Genomic DNA, 22,397 nt, shown 5'->3' with positions numbered 1-22,397 from the left:
AAGAAATTAAGACAAACCATTTACAACTTTCATTTAGACCTAAGGCAGTACACTCCGACCCGACTCGCTTGGCCAGGAGGGACACTGAAACTACTCAGAACAACAAAGAGCAGCGGCGGCCGCTGCAGGAGTCCCAGTCCGAGTTCAACTTGATTCCGCGACAAACTGCGAAGGGAGTTCGGGGCCGGAGGACCGACCCCGGAGACCGACGGACGCGAGGCACCAGGGCTCGGTCCGACCCGCGCCAGGGCCGCCGGCCCGTCAGGCGGCCGCGCTAGTTCTCCCGGCCGGCCCGCCGGCCTCCCGCGCGCTCCACGCCGCCGCCACCGCCGGGAGCCCGCCCCGGGGCGGGGAAGCCGAGGGCGGGGTGCGCGGGCCCGGTCGGGAGAAGGGGAGGGGACATGGCGCGTTACCTGGGCTCGGGCGACGACGAGGGGCGTCCGCTCTCCCGCGGCGGCTCGTCCGCGGGGGCGCCGGGCCCGTCGTTCCCCCGGCGGCCCAGAGCGCTCCTCGGCCCCCGCGCCGAGGCGTCCGGGCCAGGCCGCCCCTCCTCGGCGCCGCGCCGCTGCCCGCGCGGGCCGGGCCGCCTCGAGCTCCCGGGCCGCCCCGCGGCAGGGGGCCCCTCTCGCGGGGCGCCCGGCTCCCCTCACCCGCTCCCGCCCCCTGGGCGGCCGTGGAGCCGAGGGGAGGGCAGGAAGGGCCTCCAGAGGAGAGCGGGCGGCCGCGAACGCGGGCTCCGCCACCCGAGCCGCTCCGTTACCGCAGCGGCGACGACGACCAGGGCCGTGTTGTTGCTGCCAACTTGTCGAGAGAACACTGAGCATGCGCGCGCAGACACCACATCCGGGTAATTTCAGGGTTTGGCTCTTTTCCCCCGCAGCTTTCCTTTCTCTTGGCTGCCCCCGCCTCCAGCCGGAGTGACTAGGGTCGTTCTGCGCAGGCGCCCGCGGGGCAGCACAGTCGGCGGGGAGCCCAGAGTTCCAGCCTGGGATCGCCCTGGCCGAGGGCGCTTCCCGCAAAGGTCGGGGGAAAGGCTGCTTGGAGGGAGTGGTCATCAGACAAATGGGCGTCCCTTTGCCAAAAAGTACCCAAGCAGCGCGGGAGAACTCGGCGTGTAGTGGGCGTCCAGTAAGTTTATAAATAGCGATCAAGCGGGCCTCGTTTATGAGGTCCAGCGTGGGCACAAAAATTAGGCTTTAACAGCTTGCTCTGGGGAGAAGGTAGTTGTAGCGGTTTAGTACTTTGGAAAGAGGCTAGGATGACTGCAGCCCTGGGTCACTAGAGACAAAGGTGTTTAAACTCTCGAGATGCCTTGTTAGGTTGAAAAGGTGCGCAGGCCAATCATAGAACCATAGATTTGAGAGCCTGGACAGGTGTTACGAAAAGTCAGTGGTTTCTGTTGGAAGAGATTTAGTCAGACCTCGGAGTTGTAAGGGACTTTCAAGGTCCTACAAGACACCTGTTAACTCGGTTACCTGCTGGGTAGGGAAAGGTGTAAACTCTGCTCTTGACTTTATACTTCTTTTATTTGAAAATTTTACAGGATAAATGCATTTATTTGATATTCTTAAAGTTTCAGAAAACACATACTAATTACATATATATTTTTTCACCAACCAGGAAATATTTCTGTTGGGGTCCCACCAAGACTTATTACTATCGGAAGGCTCTAAAGTCATGTCTTAAGCCTTGTCGCCCAGAAACTGTCTATTCCCCCACCTATGTTTTACACCCAGTTCCCTAATCCCATGCTGTCCTCTCTTTCACAGCTTGGGCTCTTTCCTCTTCTGCACGACAGCCTCTAAAACTGTCGTCTTCAAACTGGTGTTCCCTGGGGTTTATGAAGATTTCCCAAGACTAGTTTTAAGGGAATTCATTTCCAGATGCCTCACTGCAATGTGTACTATAGTCTAAAATTTCTCAGCTTGGGACTTTCCTGGCCGTCCAGTGGTTAACACTCCATGCTCCCAATGCAGGGGGCACGGGTTCGATCCCTGGTGGGGGAACTAAGATCCCGCATGCCGCATGCGGGCAAAGATTTAGAAAAAAAAAAAAAAAAATTGCTCAGCTTGAGAAAGCACCTGAAGACACAGCATCCCCTTTCAAAACTGTTCTACTCCCGCCATCCAACCAAAGTAAAAACTCTCACCCATTACTAAGGCGCATCGATCCAAGATGTAAAAAACCTCCAGGACAATTCAGAGGAACAAGTCAGAAATTGGTGTCTGTGCTGAGAAAGTGAATGACTCAAAGCGAATGGTTATAAGTTATCTTGCAAGTTAGGTGGTTTTCAGTTATTTGCTATCAACAAAATTGAAGGAAAACCTAACTATGTGATTTGATAATAGATCAACATGTGATTCTTGGCAGTATACCTCAGAAGGAGTTAAAAGAATTGAGTAACATTGCTATATCTGAACTTCTTCCATTGCTATCTCTAGCAATTATCTATACACAAGCATCTTGTCACCTTTGCCGTACTCTGTTGGCCAGAAGCAAATCACAAGTCCCACCGCCTCTCAGGGGAAGGAGAGCACACAGGACATGAACACCTGGAGGCGGGATCATATGGGGCCACATTAGAGTCTCTATTTATTTATTCAAAGGACAATTCCTATAAGCTCAACCTCCTCAGAATTTCTTCAGTTTCCCTTGCCTCCTTGTTTAAAGGAAACCTGCCTTTCCCCTGGGACACTGCTTCCCCTCCCCCTCTCAAGTAGTAGGTCCTGTATTTTCAACCATGAGCCTCATAGACTGGGCCTGGAGGTGAGGTAGGCCTCCTGCTTGCTCCTCCACAATGCTTCCAGACCATCCCTCTCTCTCCTCCCCATTAACCTGCAGCTTTAAATCTTGTCATTCAGTATCCCTCATCATTGCTCTCATTCCCCTTCATTTTTTCATCATTTGCTCTTGTCAGTCACTCCAATACCATTTCAGTCTTAATCCTAAGCGGTTATAATATATAACCGATGATCATCCCCATTCCCTGCCGTCTCAGTTCCTTGACGTCTCCTCCAAGGATCTTGTCCTACCCTAACTCAGCCACTTATTCCCTTGGCATAATCACGGGAGCCTCATCAAACTCAATAACTTCTTCACAATTTCAAACACCTCACACTCTGAACACCCCCTCCTATTTCCATATTTCCCTGTAGTACTCGAACTCCAACAACTCTGCAATCCACTTATCCTCTCTCCCATCCTTACCCAGCTTACACTCCTGGCCAGTCATTACAATCACTCCCTGGCACATACTCTCAACCCCCTCTCCTCTTCCCCCTTTGCCATGCTTACTGGGCAAAACCACAATCCTGATTCAAGCCAGCTCTCCATCTACTTCACATCAGCCCCCGTGCAGCTGAATGTGGCTAAAGAAAAACACAACCACGCTGACTAGTTTCACTTTAATTTCATCACCTGGAACTTCAAGTGGGTCCTTAGTGCTGCCCAGGAATTCTACTTCCCTCCTCCATTCTTCTGGATGTCATACCTCTCTGTCCTCCAACCTGTACCTCCTTCCCTCTCATCCTCATTTTTGATTCATAACCTTGCTTCCTATTCCAGTGAGAAAGTTGAAGCAATGAGACGAAAACTTACACAGAATCTCGCCATCTCATCTACCCATACCCACATACCAGCATCTGTAACCTCTTCTCCACCTTCCCTTCCATTACGTAGGTGAATTTTCCATGCTGCTAGCTAAAGCCAGTCCCTCTGCTAAGGCAATAGACCCCAATATCATCTTGCTTAATCAAGGGTGTCACCATCACTCCACCAATTATCCTCCCTCTATCTTATCAATGTTTCCCTCTCTACTGGGTGATTCCCATAAACTTTTATAAGCAGCTGTTATTTCTCCAGTCCTACAAAATCTCTTTGACCCACTTCCACTGGCAGTAACTGCCCCATTTCTCTGCTTCCTTTGCAACAAAACTCCTAAAAGAGTTTTCTGTGCTGTCTCTAGTTCTTCTCCCATTCTAGAGCAACAGAATACGTACCATATGATACAATTAATATAAAGTTGAAAAACATGCCAAATATGATGTATATGTTAAGACTACATACATAGGTAATAGAATCATAACAACACACATGAGATTACATATGTGGCATATTTTAGGTCTTCAGCTGAGAGGGTCTCCCACCCTCTCTTAAACCCACTACATTCATGCTTTCATCCTTATCACTTTGTCAAAACTGTTCTTGTCAAGGTCAACAATGAACTTCACATTGCCTAAGTCCAGTGACCTATTCTCAATTATCATCTTAAATTGACCTCTTTGTAGCAACTGATACAGCTAACCACTTGATTCACCTTTTTTTTTTTTTAACTACACCCTCTTGGTTTTCCTCCTCATCACTTCGTCAGATCCCTCATTCCCTTACTTCTTTCTTCTTTGTTGATTCCATCTCTTCTCCCAGACCTTGTAATGGCTCAGGGCTCATTCCTTGGATTTCTTCTCTTTTCTATCTCTACTCACATTTCATTGGTGATCTAATCAAGCCTCCTGACTTTCAGTACCATCTAAGATACATGAGATCATCATATATGATGACAACTCCCAAATTTATATCTTCAGCTCAGACCTCTCATTTAAATTCCAGATTATGATACCCAGCAGCCTACTGCACATCTCCTCCCTCAAAGCTGTTCAGCTCAACGACCTCCCTGTCTCAGCTGATGACAAGTCCATCCTTCAGGTTGCTCAGATCAAAAGCCCTGGAGTCATGCTGGACTTCCCTCTTTCTTATTCATCCCATGTCTAGTCCAGAGCCAGAATATCCCTCACCACCTCCACTGCTGCCCCTGGTCTGTTTCACCATCATCTCATGCTTGGGTTAGTCTTCTAAAAGCTCTCCCTGCTTTCATGCTTGCCCCTTAGAGTCTATTCTCAACATAACGGCCAGAGTGATCCTCCTAAAATATAAGTCAGATCATATCATTCCTCTGCTTAAATCCCTGCAATGGCTCCTCATTTCACTCAGAGTAAAAGGCTATATCCTTAAAATAGTCTACAGGGTTCTATGAGACCTACACCATCACCACACTTCTGATCATTACCTCTCTAATCGCATCTCCTGTTACTCTTCTCCTGGATGACTCTGCTGTAGACTTACTGACCTCCTAGCTGACCTTAGAAGACACCAGCCAGGTTCCCAAGGTAGGACCTTTGCATTAGCTGTTTCCTCTGCCTAGCACACGTTTCCCCAGATATCTGCATTGCTAATTCCCTCACTTACTTTAGTCAAATGTCATCTTCTCAGTGAGGCCCACCCTGACCTTTTTGAAATCACAACCTATTCTGAACCCTCATTCTGCACCCCAGATCACCCTTACCCTGCTCTATCTTTTCCCATAGCTCTTTTCTTCTAACATACTGTCTTATTTACTTATGTGTTATGCTTAGTGCTTATTGTCTATCATCTCCCCCTAGAATGAAAGCTCCACAAGAGCAGGGATTTATCTGTAGTGTTTACTAAGTTATCCCAAGTGCCTAGAGTTCCTATTGACATATAGGAGGTCTTCAATAAATATTTGTTGAATGAATGAACAAGGTGTTTCATGCTTCTATCCATACAAGTGGAAATGAGAAATAGAGTTCACTCTGAACCCTATTTTATTCTGGCAAAAATATTCTACACTTTAATGGTTGATCAAAATTCATAGTATGTAATTTAGATAAATTAGATATTCAAAATTGAACCAAAAGAATAACAAAATTATATTGGTAATACTATCGAGATAAATGTTTTAAACTTAGAGACTCAAAGTTTTTTTTTTTAATTTTTATAGGGAAATAAAATAGGCTGATCAATAAAAGACTTTCCAGCCTAAAATATTACATTAAAATATTCCGGGGCAAGTGGAATGGAAATATAAGATAAAGAGATAAAGAATGATGTTAAACTTCTTTTAAAGAAATGCTTGTTTATGTATTTTTTAAATGGATGATAGATGCATCATGATATTTAGATTCCCTTGGATACACTTAAAGAATGATGTAACAATCTTATTTTTAAATGCCAGTACCTATAATATGCCAAAAATAACAAACTTTGCCATTATTTAAACTTAAGGTGAAACATTTTACATATGACCTTTAAAAATACAAGAAAAAACATAGTTTGTCAAATTTCTTTTAGGAAGTAAGCAAGAAATTTTGAAGACCACAGCCCCCAGAGGATCTAAGCTACCACCTTTCCTGAGACCTCCCTGGGTGCAACGTCTCAATTCCCAGATCCATCTCTGTCCTGGGCAGGCAAAGGCTTGAAAGCTTCTTTCCCTTTTGTTTTCTTTGATGGCTCCACCTCCTATGAACTGGAGCTTCCCCAAGGTGAGGAGAATACAGAGTTTTAACCTTTTCATCCCAGAGGTGGAGACAGAGAGCTCTCACCTCCTGTACTGCCCACCTAGGAAGGAATAGAATAATATACAGTATTCTTGTGGAAATGACACAGCAATTAACAGCTCCAGGCGAGAGTTAGTACATGAACATTTTGGGGTTAACCCAGCGTTTTGGTTTTGTTTTCCAATTATCCAAGTTGCCTTTGAAGATCACTTAACATTGATTAACCACTGTGTTTCCCACATTCCTAAAAGCACTATAGTAAACTCTGTCATCTCCTCTGGCTTAAAGCGTAGGAAGTTACGCTTGAGGGTGACTGATGTGCATTTGACTATCAGGTGATTTGTTGTTTTAGCTTTAGAGGCGGCCAAAGCCAGACTTGATGAGGAAGAGAGAAGATGGGTGGACCCATGGCTCCAGTTCCCTTCTTTCTTGCTTGCTTGCTTGCTTTCTTCCTTGCCCTTTCTTTCTTTTCTTTTCTTTTCTCTCTTTCTTTTCTTTCGCTTTCTTTTCTTTCTCTTTCTCCCCTTCCTTCCTTCCCCCCTCCCTCCCTTCCTTCCTTCCTAAACTGCCGTAATAGCTAGATCCAGCAAGGGCCACAAGGGCAGCTGTGGACAGATTCCCGAGGGGGGAAAGGGGTGAAGGCAGGAAGGAAGGAATTAGGTGGGAGGGGAAGGGAAATCACGGCCCACCTTTGTCTGGTGGCAGTCCTCTAAGTATAAACAGAGGCTGGGAGGCAGCTGAAAGTGTGGGACAGGAGCAATACGAGCCCTCTTCGTCAGTCCTAACCATTCATGCGATGAACGTTTTATTCAACATCTACCAGGTACCGAGTTCTAAGGGATTCTGAGATAAATCTACTATAGCACATGCCCTTGAGTACCTCCCAGTCAAGTGGGGGAAGAGTGAAGTGTTAGTAGACAATTCTGGTGATGTGGGGATGGAATATGTGAGAGAAAAGAGGGCAACCCCATCTTGCCTGAGGGAGTTCAGAAGTCTTCACAAGACAGTGACATTTGAGCTAGATCTTGAGGTAAAGTAGGAGTTTGCCAGTAGAAAGGGATTGAGCGGGGACTTTCAAGGCAGAGAAAACAGCCTAGAGATGTGGAAGCGGTTGGTGTGTTTGTGAATGATTAAAAAATTTCAATATGTAGCCACAGATATATTTGGCCATATGCAAAACAAAACATAGTACACTACTTATAAGAGGTTACTTATTGTGGCATTTTTTGCCGTAACAGGCTGTTGGGAATAACTCAAATGCTTACCAAAAGGAGGCTGGTTAAATAAATTATGGCACATCCATACAAAGGAACACTATATAACTGTCAGAGTAAAATTTTTTGCTGTACCTGTATGGAAAGATCTCCAAGGTTTACTGCCAAATGACAAAGCAAGGCCCAGGACAATGTGTATATTATGCTATCTTTTCTGTTAAAAAGGAGGAAAAGTAATGTGTATTTATGACAGCTGTGGTTGCGTGGAGTGGAGTGGGAACTGGGCAGATGGGGGATGGGTGGGAGGAAAGTTTTCACTGTACACTTTCTTTTATTTTTGAACCATGTGAATGTGTTCCCTATTGAAAAAATTAAATTGAAACTTGTTTGCAACTTGAAATTCAAAGCGACTTGAACGTATCTTCTTCTTCCTCTCCTATAAGACTCAGTGACCCTCTAGGACCCCTGATGTTTTTCAAGGTTGAGCACCCTTTCTTTCTGCTTCCAGAATAAGCTGTGAGTTCCCTGAGGACAGAGGTTCTCTTCTCTCACTCTCTCCAGAGTGCCTAACACTGGGCCTTGCATGGAATGTTAGGATATTTGTTGAGTGAACGCACGGAGGGGAGAGGTGGGAGATGAGGCTGGGAAGATAGATTTGGGGCCAGCCTATGAAGGAAGACATGCTGATGAGTTGAACAATGGAAGACAGGTATGTTTGGGTTTTTTCTTTTTACAGTTTTATTGAGGTATAATTTTACATTTACAAACTTTTTTAGGTAGAGAGATGAATTTGGGTAAATGTATACATCGTATAACCTCCACCACAGTCCAGTTTTAGAACACTTTCATCACTCCAAAATGTTCCCTTCTGTCCCTCTGCAGTCAATCCCCACCTCCGTACTCCAGACCCCAGGTAACCACTGACATGCCTCCTGTTGCTAAGGTTTTGGTTTTTCTAGAATTTCATATAAATGAAATCTTAGAGTATGCAGATTTTTGTATCTGGATTCTTTCACTCAGTTGTTTTTGAGATCCAAAATGTTATTTTGTGTATCAGTAGTTAGTTCCTTTTCACTGTTCAGTAGTATTATATTGTATGTATATGCAAATCCATAGAAACAGGAAGTAGATTAGTGGTTGTCTGGGGATAGGAGAGAGGGGACTTGGGGAGATATAGGGTTTCTTTTTAGGGTGATGGAAATGTTCTGGCATTAGATGGTGCTGATGGTTGTACAAAATTGTGACTGTACTAAAAGACACTGAATTGTACACTTTAAAATATTAAAACTCATAGAAACAGAGAATAAAGTGGTGGTTGACAGGGGCTGGGGGGCAGGGGAAGTAGGGAGATGTTGGCCAAAAGGTACCAGTTTCTAGTTATAAGATGAATAAGTTCTGGGGACCTAATATTATATGCTGACTATTGTTAACAATATTGTATTGTATACTTAAAAGTTGCTAAGAGAGTAGATCTTACATGTTCTCACCACAAAAGAAAAAACAATATAATTATGTGAGGTGATAGATTATTAACCTTATAATGGTAATCATTTTGTGATATATACATGTATCAAATCATCACTTTGTACACTTGAAACTTAAATGATGTTATATATCAATTATATCTCAATATTGTCCGCATGTTGAGGGACATTCTATAAGAGAACTGATCTTTATTTTTCAAAAATGTCAATGTCATGACAGACTAAAGAACGGTTCTAGATTGAAGGAGACTCAATAGACATGACAACTAAACTCTACACGTGATTCTGAATTGGGTGTGGGGAAAAAATTGCTATCGAGGACATTATTGGGACAATTGACAAAATTGTAATATGGACAACAGAATCAATATTAGATTTCCTGATTTTGATGACTGTAGTGTGTGGGGCCAGGACTAGGTGTGGCAAGCAAGGCTCCTAGGGTGCAAAATTTAAGGAAGCCCCCCCTTGGGATCACTCACTCCCAGGCCTTGCTTGCCTTCCCCTAGATCTGGCCTTGGTGTTGTGATGATGTAAGAGAATGTCCTTGTTCTTAGGAAGTACACACTGAAGTATTAAGGGGAATGGCATACCAATGTATGCAACTAACCCTCCAAGAGTTCAGAAATATTAATAATATTTATATCGGTAGAGAGAGAAAATATTAAAGCATATGTGGCAAAATGTTAATATTATAATTGGTGAATAGGGATAAAGGTATACAGAAGTTCTTTGTACTATTCTTGCAAGTTTTCTGTAAGTTGAATTTTTTAAGTCACTTGCCCATGTGATAAAGTTCCTGTAGCAGCAGAGCTGGAATTTGAACCCTCTGTAGCCTCCAGCCCGCCGCACACTGTACCATGTGGAGCTGCCCGGTGACCCTTATAGTTATAAGCTGAAGCCAGGGCCTTGGAGGGCCTCCTGACCAGGTGCCTCAGGAAGGAGGTGGCCCAGGTGCCTTAGAGCAGTGTTTCTCCAACTTTTAACATGCACACAAATCTCTTGGGGATCTTGTTAAAAATGCAGATTCTGATTCAGTGGATCCCAGGTGGGGCTGGAGTGTCTGCATTTCTAACAAGTTCCCAGATGAGGTTGGTACTGCTGCTCCCTAGATCAGAGTTCCGGAGGCAAGGCCCTAGACTCTAGGGCCCAGAACTATAGGGTCTAAAATGCAAATTTTATTGGGGAGGGCAATAATGGTAAGGAACATTTAGGAGACAGTCCACAGTTGTGATTCTATGCACTTCAAATGGTTTTCAATCATAAGGTCAGCTTTCTTTTTTCAAACATCCTTTCATTCAATGTACATGCAGAGTGAGCCTACTGGATGCCATACTTTAGAGTAAGGAATTGAATGGTGATGAACATTAACTGAAAGGGTTATAATTTATCCAGTCTTTCCCCTTCCCTAGGAGACTCCAAATCAGCCTTAAATCTAGACAGTTTTTAGTCCAACAAGTGAACTTGGCATCTAACAGTCTCACAAAGCACCGAGCTGATCTCCCTGTGCTGTGCAGCTGCTTCCCACTAGCTATCTATTTTACATTTGGTAGTGTATACATGTCCATGCCACTCTCTCACTTCGTCCCAGCTTACCCTTCCTCCTCCCCATGTCCTCAGGTCACAGGCACAAGAGGGAACATTGCAGGCAGGGAGTGCTATAAATGATGATATCATCAAAAGCAAAAACAAACAAAAAAAAGAGTTGGCATCTGTGCTATGGTATCATTTTAGGGATGTAAGAATTTTATAATGAATATTTGTACAAAGGGTTTGTAGCTTTCAGCTCTAAGGGGGAAACTATCATACCTTAACATCACCAACGTCTTTTATTTTTGAAGCATTTTTCCTGGGAGACAACCTTGGGGAAAATCATTAGCTCTATCTTGAGCCAAAATTACAGTGACGATTTTCTTAGAGATTTGAGGATAATCAAGTGCCCCCTTTTAGAGGGGAGGTACTTGAAGGAGAAGAAGGATGCTGTGAGCATCTCAGCAGCACATACCCCACATCTAACCCTCAGGAAGGAGCCGTGTGAAGGGTGAGGATACCTGGTTCCAAGACTCAGCCTTTCAGTCCCCCTCTTCCAAGAGGAGGAGGCCGGCAGAGCCCTCACCTCTCTGAGGCTCCCAGAACACTTGCCACTGCTCTGAGCATTTTCTTTCCCTTTTTCCCAGTGGCAGCTGCTGCCTCTCTGCTTTTGCTTCTTCCCCTTTCCTTTGCCTGGCTGACTTTCACTTCCCTGGCACTTCTGATAAGCTGCACCCAGCTGCTGCCTTTTTTTTTTTTTAATTTTTATTTATTTATTTATTTATTTTTGGCTGTGTTGGGTCTTCGTTTCTGTGCGAGGGCTTTCTCTAGTTGTGGCAAGCAGGGGCCACTCTTCATCGCGGTGCGCGGGCCTCTCACTGTCGCGGCCTCTCTTGTTGCGGAGCACAGGCTCCAGACACGCAGGCTCAGTAGTTGTGGCTCACGGGCCTAGTTGCTCCGCGGCATGTGGTATCTTCCCAGACCAGGGCTCGAACCCGTGTCCCCTGCATTGGCAGGCAGATTCTCAACCACTGCGCCACCAGGGAAGCCCTTTTTAACATCTTTATTGGAGTATAATTGCTTTACAATGGTGTGTTAGTTTCTGCTGTATCACAAAGTGAATCAGCTATACATATACATATATCCCCGTATCCCCGCGCTCTTGCGGATTCCTCCCACCCTCCCTATCCCACCCCTCTAGGTGGTCACAAAGCACCGAGCTGATCTCCCTGTGCTATGCGGCTGCTTCCCACTAGCTATCTATTTTACGTTTGGTAGTGTACATATGTCCATGCCACTCTTTCACTTCGTCCCAGCTTACCCTTCCCCCTCCCCGTGTCCTCAAGTCCATTCTCGACGTCTGTATCATTTTTCCTGTCCTGCCCCTAGGTTCTTCAGAACTTTTTTTTTTTAGATTCCATATATATGTGTTAGCATACGGTATTTATTTTTCTCTTTCTGACTTAGTTCACTCTGTATGACAGTCTCTAGGTCCATCTACCTCATTACAAATAACTCAATTTTGTTTCCTTTTATGGCTGAGCAATATTCCATTGTATATATGTGCCACATCTTCTTTATCCATTCATCTGTCGATGGACACTTAGGTTGCTTCCATGTCCTGGCTATTGTAAGTAGAGCTGCAATGAACATTGTGGTACATGACTCTTTTTGAATTATGGTTTTCTCCAAAATATACAAGCAGCTCATGCAGCTCAGCTGCTACCTTTTAACTGTCCCTACACTTCCTGCCCTCCGCTCCCTCCCTGCCTATGGCTACCCAGAGCTTGCCGGAGCCTGGCCTGCAAGGTGAACCTGGTGGAGAAGCACTGCAGGATCCAGGGTCTGCTCCTAAGTTGCGAGGGGGCCACAGCCCTTTCTGAGGCCGAGCAAGACTCCTCCATTGCTGGGTACCTGCATATCCATGCACGCATCTTTAATCGCCAAGGAAATGAGAAGGCCCTGGAGGCCACTGGTGGTCAGAGCTGTTTCCTCTCTCTCCTTTTCAGGGATGCTGGTTATCAGGTCAGCTCCTACCTGGTTCAACAATGACACCTATCCTCTCTAAAAAAGATGCCCTGGCTCAGGAGCCCCCTCCAGCCTGGATGCCCCATCTGTCCTCCCCAGCACAGAGATAAATGGCTTTGCAGGGGAGCTTTCTGGTCTGAACTTGCCTGAGGCTACGCCGGTTAGTTAGAATGCAAGTCCTAAATCCTATCCTAACCGCAGTCCACAAAGTCCCCTGGGATAGGGTCCTTTGTTGGACGGTTTGACCCAAAGGCCCTGGATGGCAGGCTTATGCCCTCCTCCCCTACAGCCTGCCCTCCATCCTAACTGCTCCCCCAGGGAGCAAATCAGAACTGATTCTTCAGCAAAGGAAAAAGCCACAGTGGGCAATCACAGGCCAGGCCTAGGGTTTGCCTCCCTCCCTTCCCCACTTTCCCAACTCTCAGTCATCCGTAGGGCCCAACCCTCTGTCTACCAGTGACTCCGTCTCAGCTGATCTCATCCAAAAAACCACAAGCCCCCAACTGGCACTTGATTTCCTACCATCTTGTATGTTTGCATTCTCCTTCATTAGGAGACAATAAAATAGCGGTGGGCATTATGGATGAGCTTTGGAATCAAAGGGACCTATGTTCAAATCCTTCTCCATCACTGTGTTCCTAGGCAAGTTACTGAATCTTCTCAGCTTTAGTTACTTCATCTGTAAAAATAGGTATCATCATACTTCTTTAAAGTTTTTTCCTTGAGAATTAACTGAAAATTCTCTCCAACAAAAATTTGTGTCTACTGTTTGCCAGGCCCTGCTCTAGATGGGGATGTAGTGGTGTATGAGACAAATTCTTTGTCTTTAAAGCGCTTACATTCTACAGACAATAAACATGTAGCCAAACAAATAATATAATATTAAATAGTGATTTTTTTGTTTTCAAAAAGATCATAGAGAATGACTAAATTTGGAGAGAGTGTGGAGTAGTATTTTAAATAGGGTGATTAGGGAAGGTTGTCTGAAGAGGTGACATCTGAGCAGACCTGAGGTGTAAAGGAGTGAGCTATGCAAAAATCTGGGGAGAGCAGGTATAAAGATCCTGAAGCAGAAATGAGCCTAGTGTGTTAATGTAACAACAGTAGGATCAGTGCAGATAGGACAGGGTAAGAGAGAGGAGCAAGGTTGGAGATAAGATCAAAGAGGTAATATGCGTGGGAAAGATTTAGCATGTAGTAAGTGTTCCATAAATTATTCTTGAAGGGATCTCATTTTCCTAACAAGGCTGTATGCTCTTGAGGGCGTTCATATTGAACAAATATTTACTGAGTGCCTACTAGGTGTCAGCTACAGTGCTACAAGATAGGGATATAATAATGAACAAGACAGTCGTGGGAGAGAAAAATAATAAGAAAATGAGCAGGGTGCAGTGCAGGATTGTAACCTTAGGAGCTGAACTTGGACTCAGGGGCATCCTGACGCTTGCCATGCTATTATACAACACTGCTTAGGAAAGTGCCCAGTGAATCATTATTTGAATATTAAGAGATGGAAAAAGAGATACAGGGTAAATATGAACCAAAAGAACTCCATTTAATATCACTCAATATAGACCTTAAAGTAGAAAACATCATAAGGGACAAAGAGGACTTCATATGCAGTATAGACTGAGAAGCTATAAAGATTATAAACTATATGCACCTAACAATATCACTTCAAAAAAATATAAAGCAACAACTGATAGAAGAATCAACAACCATAATTGGACATTTAATATAGAGATCTTCCTTAACTTACTATGGGGTTATATCCTGATAAAAAGTTGAAAACACGTTTAATACACCTAACCTATTGATCATAGCTTAGCCTAGCCTACCTTAAGCATGCTCAGAACACTTAACATTAGCCAACAGTTGGGTAAAATTATCTAACACAAAGCATATTTTATAATAAAGTGTTGAATATTTCATGTAATTTATTGAATACCATACTGAAAGTGAAAAACAAAGTGGTTGTATGGGTACAGAATGGTTGTAAATGTATCAGTTGTTCATCTGGTGATGAACAAGCCTGGTGATCTTGTGGCTGACTGGGAACTATGACTCACTGCCACTGCCCAGCATTAGGAGAGAGTATTGTACTGCATGTCGATAGCCCAGGAAAAGATCAAAGTTCAAAATTCAAAGTACAGTTTCTACTGAAACTGTATAGCTTTCCCATCATCGTATATTTGAAAAATCTTAAGTTGAACCATCATAGGTCAGGGACTGTGTGTATTACCTTAGAAACTGATAGATCAAATAGTTTGTTTTTTAAAAGTGAAGATTAAAAAATATATATATATTTTAAATAAATTTATTTATTTTATTTATTTATTTTTGGCTGCATTGGGTCTTCGTTGTGGTGCGTCGGCTTCTCATTGCGGTGGCTTCTCTTGTTGCGGAGCACGGACTCTAGGCGAGTGGGCTTCAGTAGTCGTGGCACGGGGGCTCAGTAGTTGTGGCTCACGGGCTCTAGAGCGCAGGCTCAGTAGTTGTGGCACACAGGCTTAGTTGCTCCGCGGCATGTGGGATCTTCCCAGACCAGGGCTTCAACCTGTGTCCCCTGCATTGGCAGGCGGATTCTTAACCACTGTGCCACCGGGGAAGCCCCACATACTTTCAATTCAAGTTCAGAACGGTGTAACCTCATCCATCTTACATGTATGTCTCCTTTCTGCCATGTCAAAATCTCAGTTCTCAATGACATCACAAATTACTGCAATGAGAAGCCTGTGCACCACAACGAAAGAGTAGTTGCGGCGAGCCGGGGCACAGTACACGCACAGTAATGAAGACCCAACACAGCCAAAAATAAATAAACAACATAAATTTAAAAAAGAGGCCAAATGCACAAATTTTAAGGGGAAAAAAAATCCATAGATTTGATGAAATCAAAATTAAATATTTCTGTCCTATGGAGGCCATCATAAATGGAACTAACAGACAAGTGGTCAATTGGGAAAAGTTATTTGTAATATTCAAAATCAACACAAAATAAATATTTATGATATACAAAAAAACTCCTTTAAGATAGCTTTAAGGAAAAGACAGGGAATCTGACAGAAAACTAAATGAGCATAGGATACGAAGAGGCAATTCACAGAAGGAGAAACCTGAATGACTAATAAGTCTACGAAGAGATGTTTAACCTCATTAGTAATCAGTGAAATGTAAATCAAAACTAAATACCATTTTACACCTCTCAGATTGGAGAAAAGAAAATCAGATGCCATTAACTGCTGGCAGTGGGTAGGGCAACAGGACGCTTAAGGTACTCCCGATGGGAGTGTAAGTGACTGCTCCTGGCGTGGTCATTCAGGAGAGCCCTGGGCATTACTGCGTGAGGATAAGGCTGGGTAGCCCTAAACCCCAGCAGTTCCACTCCTGAGCTTATCCTCAAAAGAAACTTAAGGTTGTTGTGAGAATCAAATGAGCTACATTCAAGAATCAAAGATTAGTTCTCTTGCCCCATCCCTTTTTGGCAAACTCTTATTTCCAAGTGGCTCTCAGACTTTTTCACCTGGATGTACGGAATGAAGTTGGCAAAAGGGATCTAGAAAGGGAATACCCTTTCACAAGATGACTGATTGCCAGCACTTGTCAGTCACTTCCTGGTTAACAATCATAGGAGCAACAACACTTTACACCCTTTGGGCACTTAAAAATTTGCTAAGCATTTTTGCATGTGTGATCTCATGTCAGCTATTCAATAATTCTGTGAGGAAGGTGCCATTAACATTTTAAGTTAATTTATTAAATTAAAAAAAAATTTTTTTTAATTGAAATACAGTTGATTTACAATATTTTGTTAGTTGCAGGTGTACAGCAAAGTGATTCGGTTATGCTTATGTATGTATATATCTATATTCTTTTCCATTATAGTTTATTACAAGGTACTGAATATAGGTTCCTGTGCTATACAGTAAATCACTGTTGTTTATCTATTTTATATATGGTAGTGTGCATCTGTCAATCCCATACTCCCAATTTATCCCTGCCCCTTCCCCTTTGGTAACCATCAGTTTGTTTTCTATGTCTGTGAGTCTGTTTCTGTTTTATAAATATGTTCATTTGTACTAATTTTTATATTCCACATATAAGTGATATCATATAATATTTGTCTTTCTCTGTCTGACTTCACTTAGTATGATCATCTCTAGGTCCATTTGTGTTGCTGCAAATGGCATTATTTCATTATTTTCTATGGCTTAGTAATATTCCACTGTATATATATACCACATCTTCTTTATCCATTCATCTGTCAATGGACACTTAGGTTGGCTCTTGTAAATAGTGCCTCTATGAACATTGGGGTGCATGTATCTTTTCGAATTAGAGCTTTCTTGTTTTCCGGATATATGCCCAGGAGTGGGATTGCAGGATCACATGGTAGTTCTATTTTTAGTTTTTTAAGGAACCTTCGTACTGTTCTCCACAGTGGCTGCACCAATCTACATTCCCACCAACAGTGTAGGAAGGTTCCCTTTTCTCCACACCTTCTCCAGCATTTATTATTTGTAGACTTTTTGATGATGGCCATTGACTCTTTTTTTTATAGATAAGGAAACAGAGGCTCAGAAGATAAAAATCCAAAGAAGTCTCATAGCTACTACTGAGGATTGTCAGGATTTATATTGGATCAGATGGCTAGGGAGCACAGTGACCTGTTAGGTTATAGTAGTTACTACTCTTTTGGTTGCAAATAATAAAACTTCGACAGGAACAAGTGAGGGAGGAAAGCCCTAAGGTGATGGGGAAGGCTTTCATTTCTAGCCAAACTACAGCTGCTCTTGTCCTAGCTTTTCCTGATCTGTAACCTCTCACTGCTCCTCCCCACTCTGCCCTCAGCATTAAACACACCAGACCCCACCTCCTCAATCTCATCTACCATCATCACTTCCTTCCAAGGCCTCACTTAGCAGAAACCACCACGGATGAAGCCACCACTGCTACTTCGAGGGCATTTGCATTAGTAGGATCTTAAAAAAAAAAAAATCAGGAGAGAGTGATGAGAGAGAAATATGACAAAGAAAACAAAATGCCAAAAGAAAATATACAAATGGCAAAAATATACTATTGAAAAGAGGCTCAATAGTAATAGTCATCAGTGAAATGCAAATTGAAACCACAATGAGACACCTCTTTATGCCTACTAAGATAGATAAAATTAAAATGATTTGCCATGCCAAGAGCTAACAAGGATGTGGAGCACCTGGAATGCTGGTAGGTGTGTAAAATGGGACAGTCACTTTGGAAAGCAGTTTGGCAGTATCTTAAAAAATTAAATGTACATTTACCATATGACCCAGAAATTCCACTCTTAGATGTTTATCCCCCTGCCCCAAGTTGAAAATATATGTCTTCACAAAGACTTGTACACAAATGTTCATAGCATCTTTATTCAAAATAGCCAAAAACTGAAAATAACCCAAATGTCCATCCACAGGTGAATATACAAACAGATTGTGGTAAATTCATTCAGTGACCTACTATGCAACAATAAAATGTCATGAATTATTGATACATGCCAAAACATGGTGGTTGGGACACCCAATTTGGGCATCTATATATTATATACAGTTAAATAATTAATTATTCTTCTACAGTATTTATAGTTTGGAATATTTATGTTGCAGTTCTTATGTTAACTAACCCTTCCTTGTGGTGTTTCTCAGCCTTACCTGATAATAAGAATTACCTGGTGCAATAGGCTGAATGATGGCCCAACTGTGTCCATGTCCTAATCTCTGGAACCTATGAATATTACCTTATATGGCAAAAGGGACTTTTCAGATGCGATTAAATTAAGGATATTGAGGTGGAGAGATTATCCTGGGTTATCTGGGTGGGCCTCATGTAATCATAATGGTCCTGACTAAAGAGACACAGGAGGATTTGGAGTCAAAGGAAAAGCAATGTGATGTTGCAAGCAGAAGTTGAAGTGGTGCACTTTGAAGATGGAAAATGGAGCCACAAGGCAAGGAACACCACTAGAAAGCCACTAGGAGGGACTTCCCTGGTGGCGCAGTAGTTAAGAATCTGCCTGCCAATGCAGGGCACACAGGTTTGATCCCTGGTCTGGGAAGATCCCACATGCCGCAGAGTAATTAAGCCTGTGTACCACAACTACTGAGCCTGCGCTCTAGAGCCCGTGAGCCACAACTACTGAGCCCACATGCCACAACTACTGAAGTCCGCGCGCCTAGAGCCCATGCTCCGCAACAAGAGAAGCCACCACAATGAGAAGCCTGCGCACTGCAACTAAGAGTAGCCCCCGCTCACCGCAGCTAGAGAAAGCCCACGTGCAGCAACAAAGACCCAACGCAGCCAAAGATAAAAAGGAAAAAAAAAAAAAAAAAAGCCTTGTTTTTAGAAAGCCACTAGGAGCTGAAAAAGGCAAGAAATTAATTTTTCCCCTCAGAGTCTACCGAAGAAACCAGTCCTTTCCACCTTCTGACATTCGTCCATTGAAACTGATTCTGGACTTCTCATCTCCAGAGCTATAAGATAATAAATTTATGTTGTTTTAAGTCACTAAGGATTTTGGTAATTAGTTACAGCATCAGTAGTAAACTAATACACCTGGGTTATTTGTTAAACGTACAAATTACCATTCTTCTCCCCTGTAAATTCTGATTCCATTGGTCTGAGTGGGGAACCCAGGAATCTGTTTTCTAACAAAGGTCCAGGTGATTTTTACCTTCAGGCAAATTTTGGAACTACTACTATAGTGGATTGTGATAGCCCAGCCAAATTCCTCATCACCAATTTTCTGGTAACAGACCCCATCTGCTTTGATTCGCGTGTGGAGACGTGACCAAGTATTGATGAATCCTGGAACTCACTTGAGTGCTTGAGACTGGTCCACGGGTGGACATATGGCTCACATTGGCCAATCACAATCCTTCTCTGTGAATTTATACATGGAAGCCATGCTTTTTCTTTGTACTGGGATTGCTATGCTAGGATGGATCATTGGACTGCCATTGCTGGCAACCGTCTCTGACTACACGGAGGAAGCCCATCTGCAGTAGGAAAGGGGATAACAAACAGAGGAGAGCAGAGTTAAAAGTTAGAAGGAGAGAGAGGGAAAACCCTGATTCCTCTGAGCTCTGGATCCAGTTGCATCTGATGCTGGTACCATCCCTGTTCTTTGGACTTACAAGAAATCGATAAATTCTGTTATTGTTCAAGCTCATTGAATGGGTATTCAGTCCTTTGAAATATAAAGGCTCCTAACTATCATACTGGGGTGTTATGTGGAATAGATCCCTTACATTGTCTGGCTTTCCCTTCACCCATTTCTATGTCCAACATCAAATGTTTCATACTTGTCTATGCCAGTTTACACTCATCTGATCAGAATATATATGCTAATTGCATGGAGATTTTAGTCATTCTGTCTCTGCCACTCACGCTAACTCCTTTACATCATAAACCAAGTAGAGTCCGTGCCCATCAGCTATATGTTCAGGCTACTTCTCTTTCTACTTCAGATCCTGCTCCCTCCTAACTATTTAGTGACAAGAAATTCTGGGGTGGTGGCTCTCTTCCAGTGGAAACAGACTCTTCAAAACTATGATCGCTTTTGTTCAAAGTTCTGTCTACAAAAATATCTTCTGCTGCCACATTATGTGGGGTTTCATAGGCATCTTTAGCTTGAAGTGAGGAGCAAAGAGATTGAGTACTTGACTGGAAGATTCCCCACCATTATTCAAGTTATTTCTTCAATGATTGTTTTTGATCTTTCAATTCCAAAGTTTCTCAGTTCTAGCAGGTGCAGTTAAACACGGTTATCTGCAACATTTTCCTGGTATAAATCCTCATTGCCAAGGGGATGGGCCTATAGCATTACAAACTGGGACTGACCAAAGGAGGCTTTACACACAGACCACCGTTGGCAAGTACTGTCAGGTCCTTCGTACAGTCTGGCTGTAAAACTTGGTGGAAGAATTCCTAACTTTTCCCTCTGCCCAGAGAGTGGAAAAGGACACTGGCTAATAGTCAGAAAACTGAGTTTAGTCTTGGCTCTGCCATTTATTACCACTTAGTAAACTTAGGCAAGTCAGTTAACACCTCTTGGTTCTAATTTCTTCATCTGTAAAATGAGATTCATGATACTCCCCTACCTGCCTACCTCACTGAGTGATTGTAAACATTAAACAAGGTATACAGACATAAGGTATTATTATGTACTAAAACAAATGTAAAGTTTAATAATGGAACCCTACTCCTAGACATTTTTATTTAAACCTGGGATTGTAGAATTGTGACTATTTCTAAGATTGAAAAAGTGGATTGCTTCTCATAAATCAATTTATTTAATATCCATACATTATAATGAGTTAGGAATTATGTGGGCTCATACAAAGAGTAACATCAAATTTGGAATATCAGAATATTACCATATGCAAATGGTTGAAGATTCAAAGTATGGATACACATAACAATGTAAACAGATGCTACAAATTTCTGCAACACATGCCTAAAAACAGTCTTCAGCAGATATTTCTAAATTCTGTCTAGATTACAGCTTTTGAACAAAACAAAAGCCCAGTGGATTTGGACCAGAGCTCTCTAAAATCTCCTCCACCCGACAACTGTCTTTATTTAGTACTAAATTTAGAGCAGATGGAGAAACCAGCGAGCAAGACAATGCCTGCATCTGCTAATAAATTAATACCGCTGAGCCAAACCAGTAGAAAAATCTTAAGTGGGCTCTACATGTCAGCTGAGCTACAAAGAATGCAGGGCTCCTGCTTTTGAGGAGTTTATAGTCTATATAATTTACATATGCTATTGTTTACCAACATTTTTTGAGAACTTACTATATGCCAGGCACTATTCGTAGTGTTTTATTCATATTAACCCATTTAATCCTCCCAACACCCCTGTGAGATAGATACTGTTATATTATCCAGTTTACAGAGGAAGACACTGAATCTCATAGAAACTAAGTGACTTTGCCCAAGGTCACATGCTACTGACAGAGCTAGGATTTCAAACATCGCACTCTTAGCCACCATGCTAAACTGCTCTTCTAGAAAGACACAGATAGAAAGGAACAGAATGTCCTATGACTTCACTTCATATTTACTATGAGGATATGGGCTGGGGGTGCAGAGTGAATTATTTCCTTGAAGAAATGATTTCATATTGAAAAATGATAGGGCCTCCCTGTCATTCAGTTTATATACATTCATTCATTCAACAGATTTTTTTGAGTGTCTATCTAGGTCAGGCTGCTCTGATGAAATGACATTTGAGCAGAGACCTGAAGGGAATGAGAGGGTGAGCTCTGAATGTAGCTGGGGATGGAATGTTTCAAGCTCAGGAAACAGTAAGTAGAAAAGCCCTAAGGTGGGCACACGCTTGGTGTGAGGAACAGCGAGGTGACAGAAAGAGTGGAGGATGATAGGAGATGAGATTGGAGCAGAGTGAGATTTACCACGAAGCCAATGACACTTGCCTGGACCTCTCTTCCTGAGGGGAATTTTGGGAGTTGTGGAGAGTTCTAGATGGGGTGGTGGAGCCAGGCTGCAATCTGGAAGAATTTCTGTGTAAGCACGTCTGATAAATTGCCTAAAGAGATATCAGAATAAAAGGGATCTGAATTAAATTGTTGAGATTTATTTTCTAATTCTAAATTAACATCAGTTCTGTACCTAATTTTATGTTTGTAGTTTGCATTCTTTTCCTTAGCAAGGACCCATGTCCCTCTTTCCTTTCCCTCCTATTCACCTATGGTGTAAGCCTCAGGTTTGGCAAAATCTGGGTCCCACCCTAGACCA

The 22,397-nt window shown here is 42.9% G+C and overlaps 2 protein-coding genes across 3 annotated transcripts in view; one reads left to right on the top strand and one right to left on the bottom strand.

The window, feature by feature from the left end:
* Positions 1-563, bottom strand: part of SMAD4 (SMAD family member 4) — a 57,140-nt gene extending 56,577 nt beyond the window's left edge. The window contains exon 1 of one of the 2 annotated variants that reach the window (XM_068563101.1): positions 414-563. The gene's annotated coding sequence lies outside the window, so the exon portion shown is untranslated. The remainder of the gene's footprint in view (positions 1-413) is intronic. The other variant, XM_068563100.1, reaches the window with a different exon arrangement.
* LOC137776215 (serine/arginine repetitive matrix protein 3-like) overlaps positions 1-22,397 on the top strand; it is a 35,045-nt gene that overhangs the window by 7,984 nt on the left and 4,664 nt on the right. Inside the window, exon 3 of the mRNA XM_068562456.1 lies at positions 174-847. Within this exon, the coding sequence (XP_068418557.1) occupies positions 174-847 (674 nt within the window). The remainder of the gene's footprint in view (positions 1-173; positions 848-22,397) is intronic.

The sequence above is a fragment of the Eschrichtius robustus genome, chromosome 14, assembly GCF_028021215.1.
Source record: "Eschrichtius robustus isolate mEscRob2 chromosome 14, mEscRob2.pri, whole genome shotgun sequence".
NCBI lineage: Eukaryota > Metazoa > Chordata > Mammalia > Artiodactyla > Eschrichtiidae > Eschrichtius > Eschrichtius robustus.
Note: the sequence above shows the minus strand (reverse complement) of the source record. Positions and strands in the feature narration are given on the sequence as shown.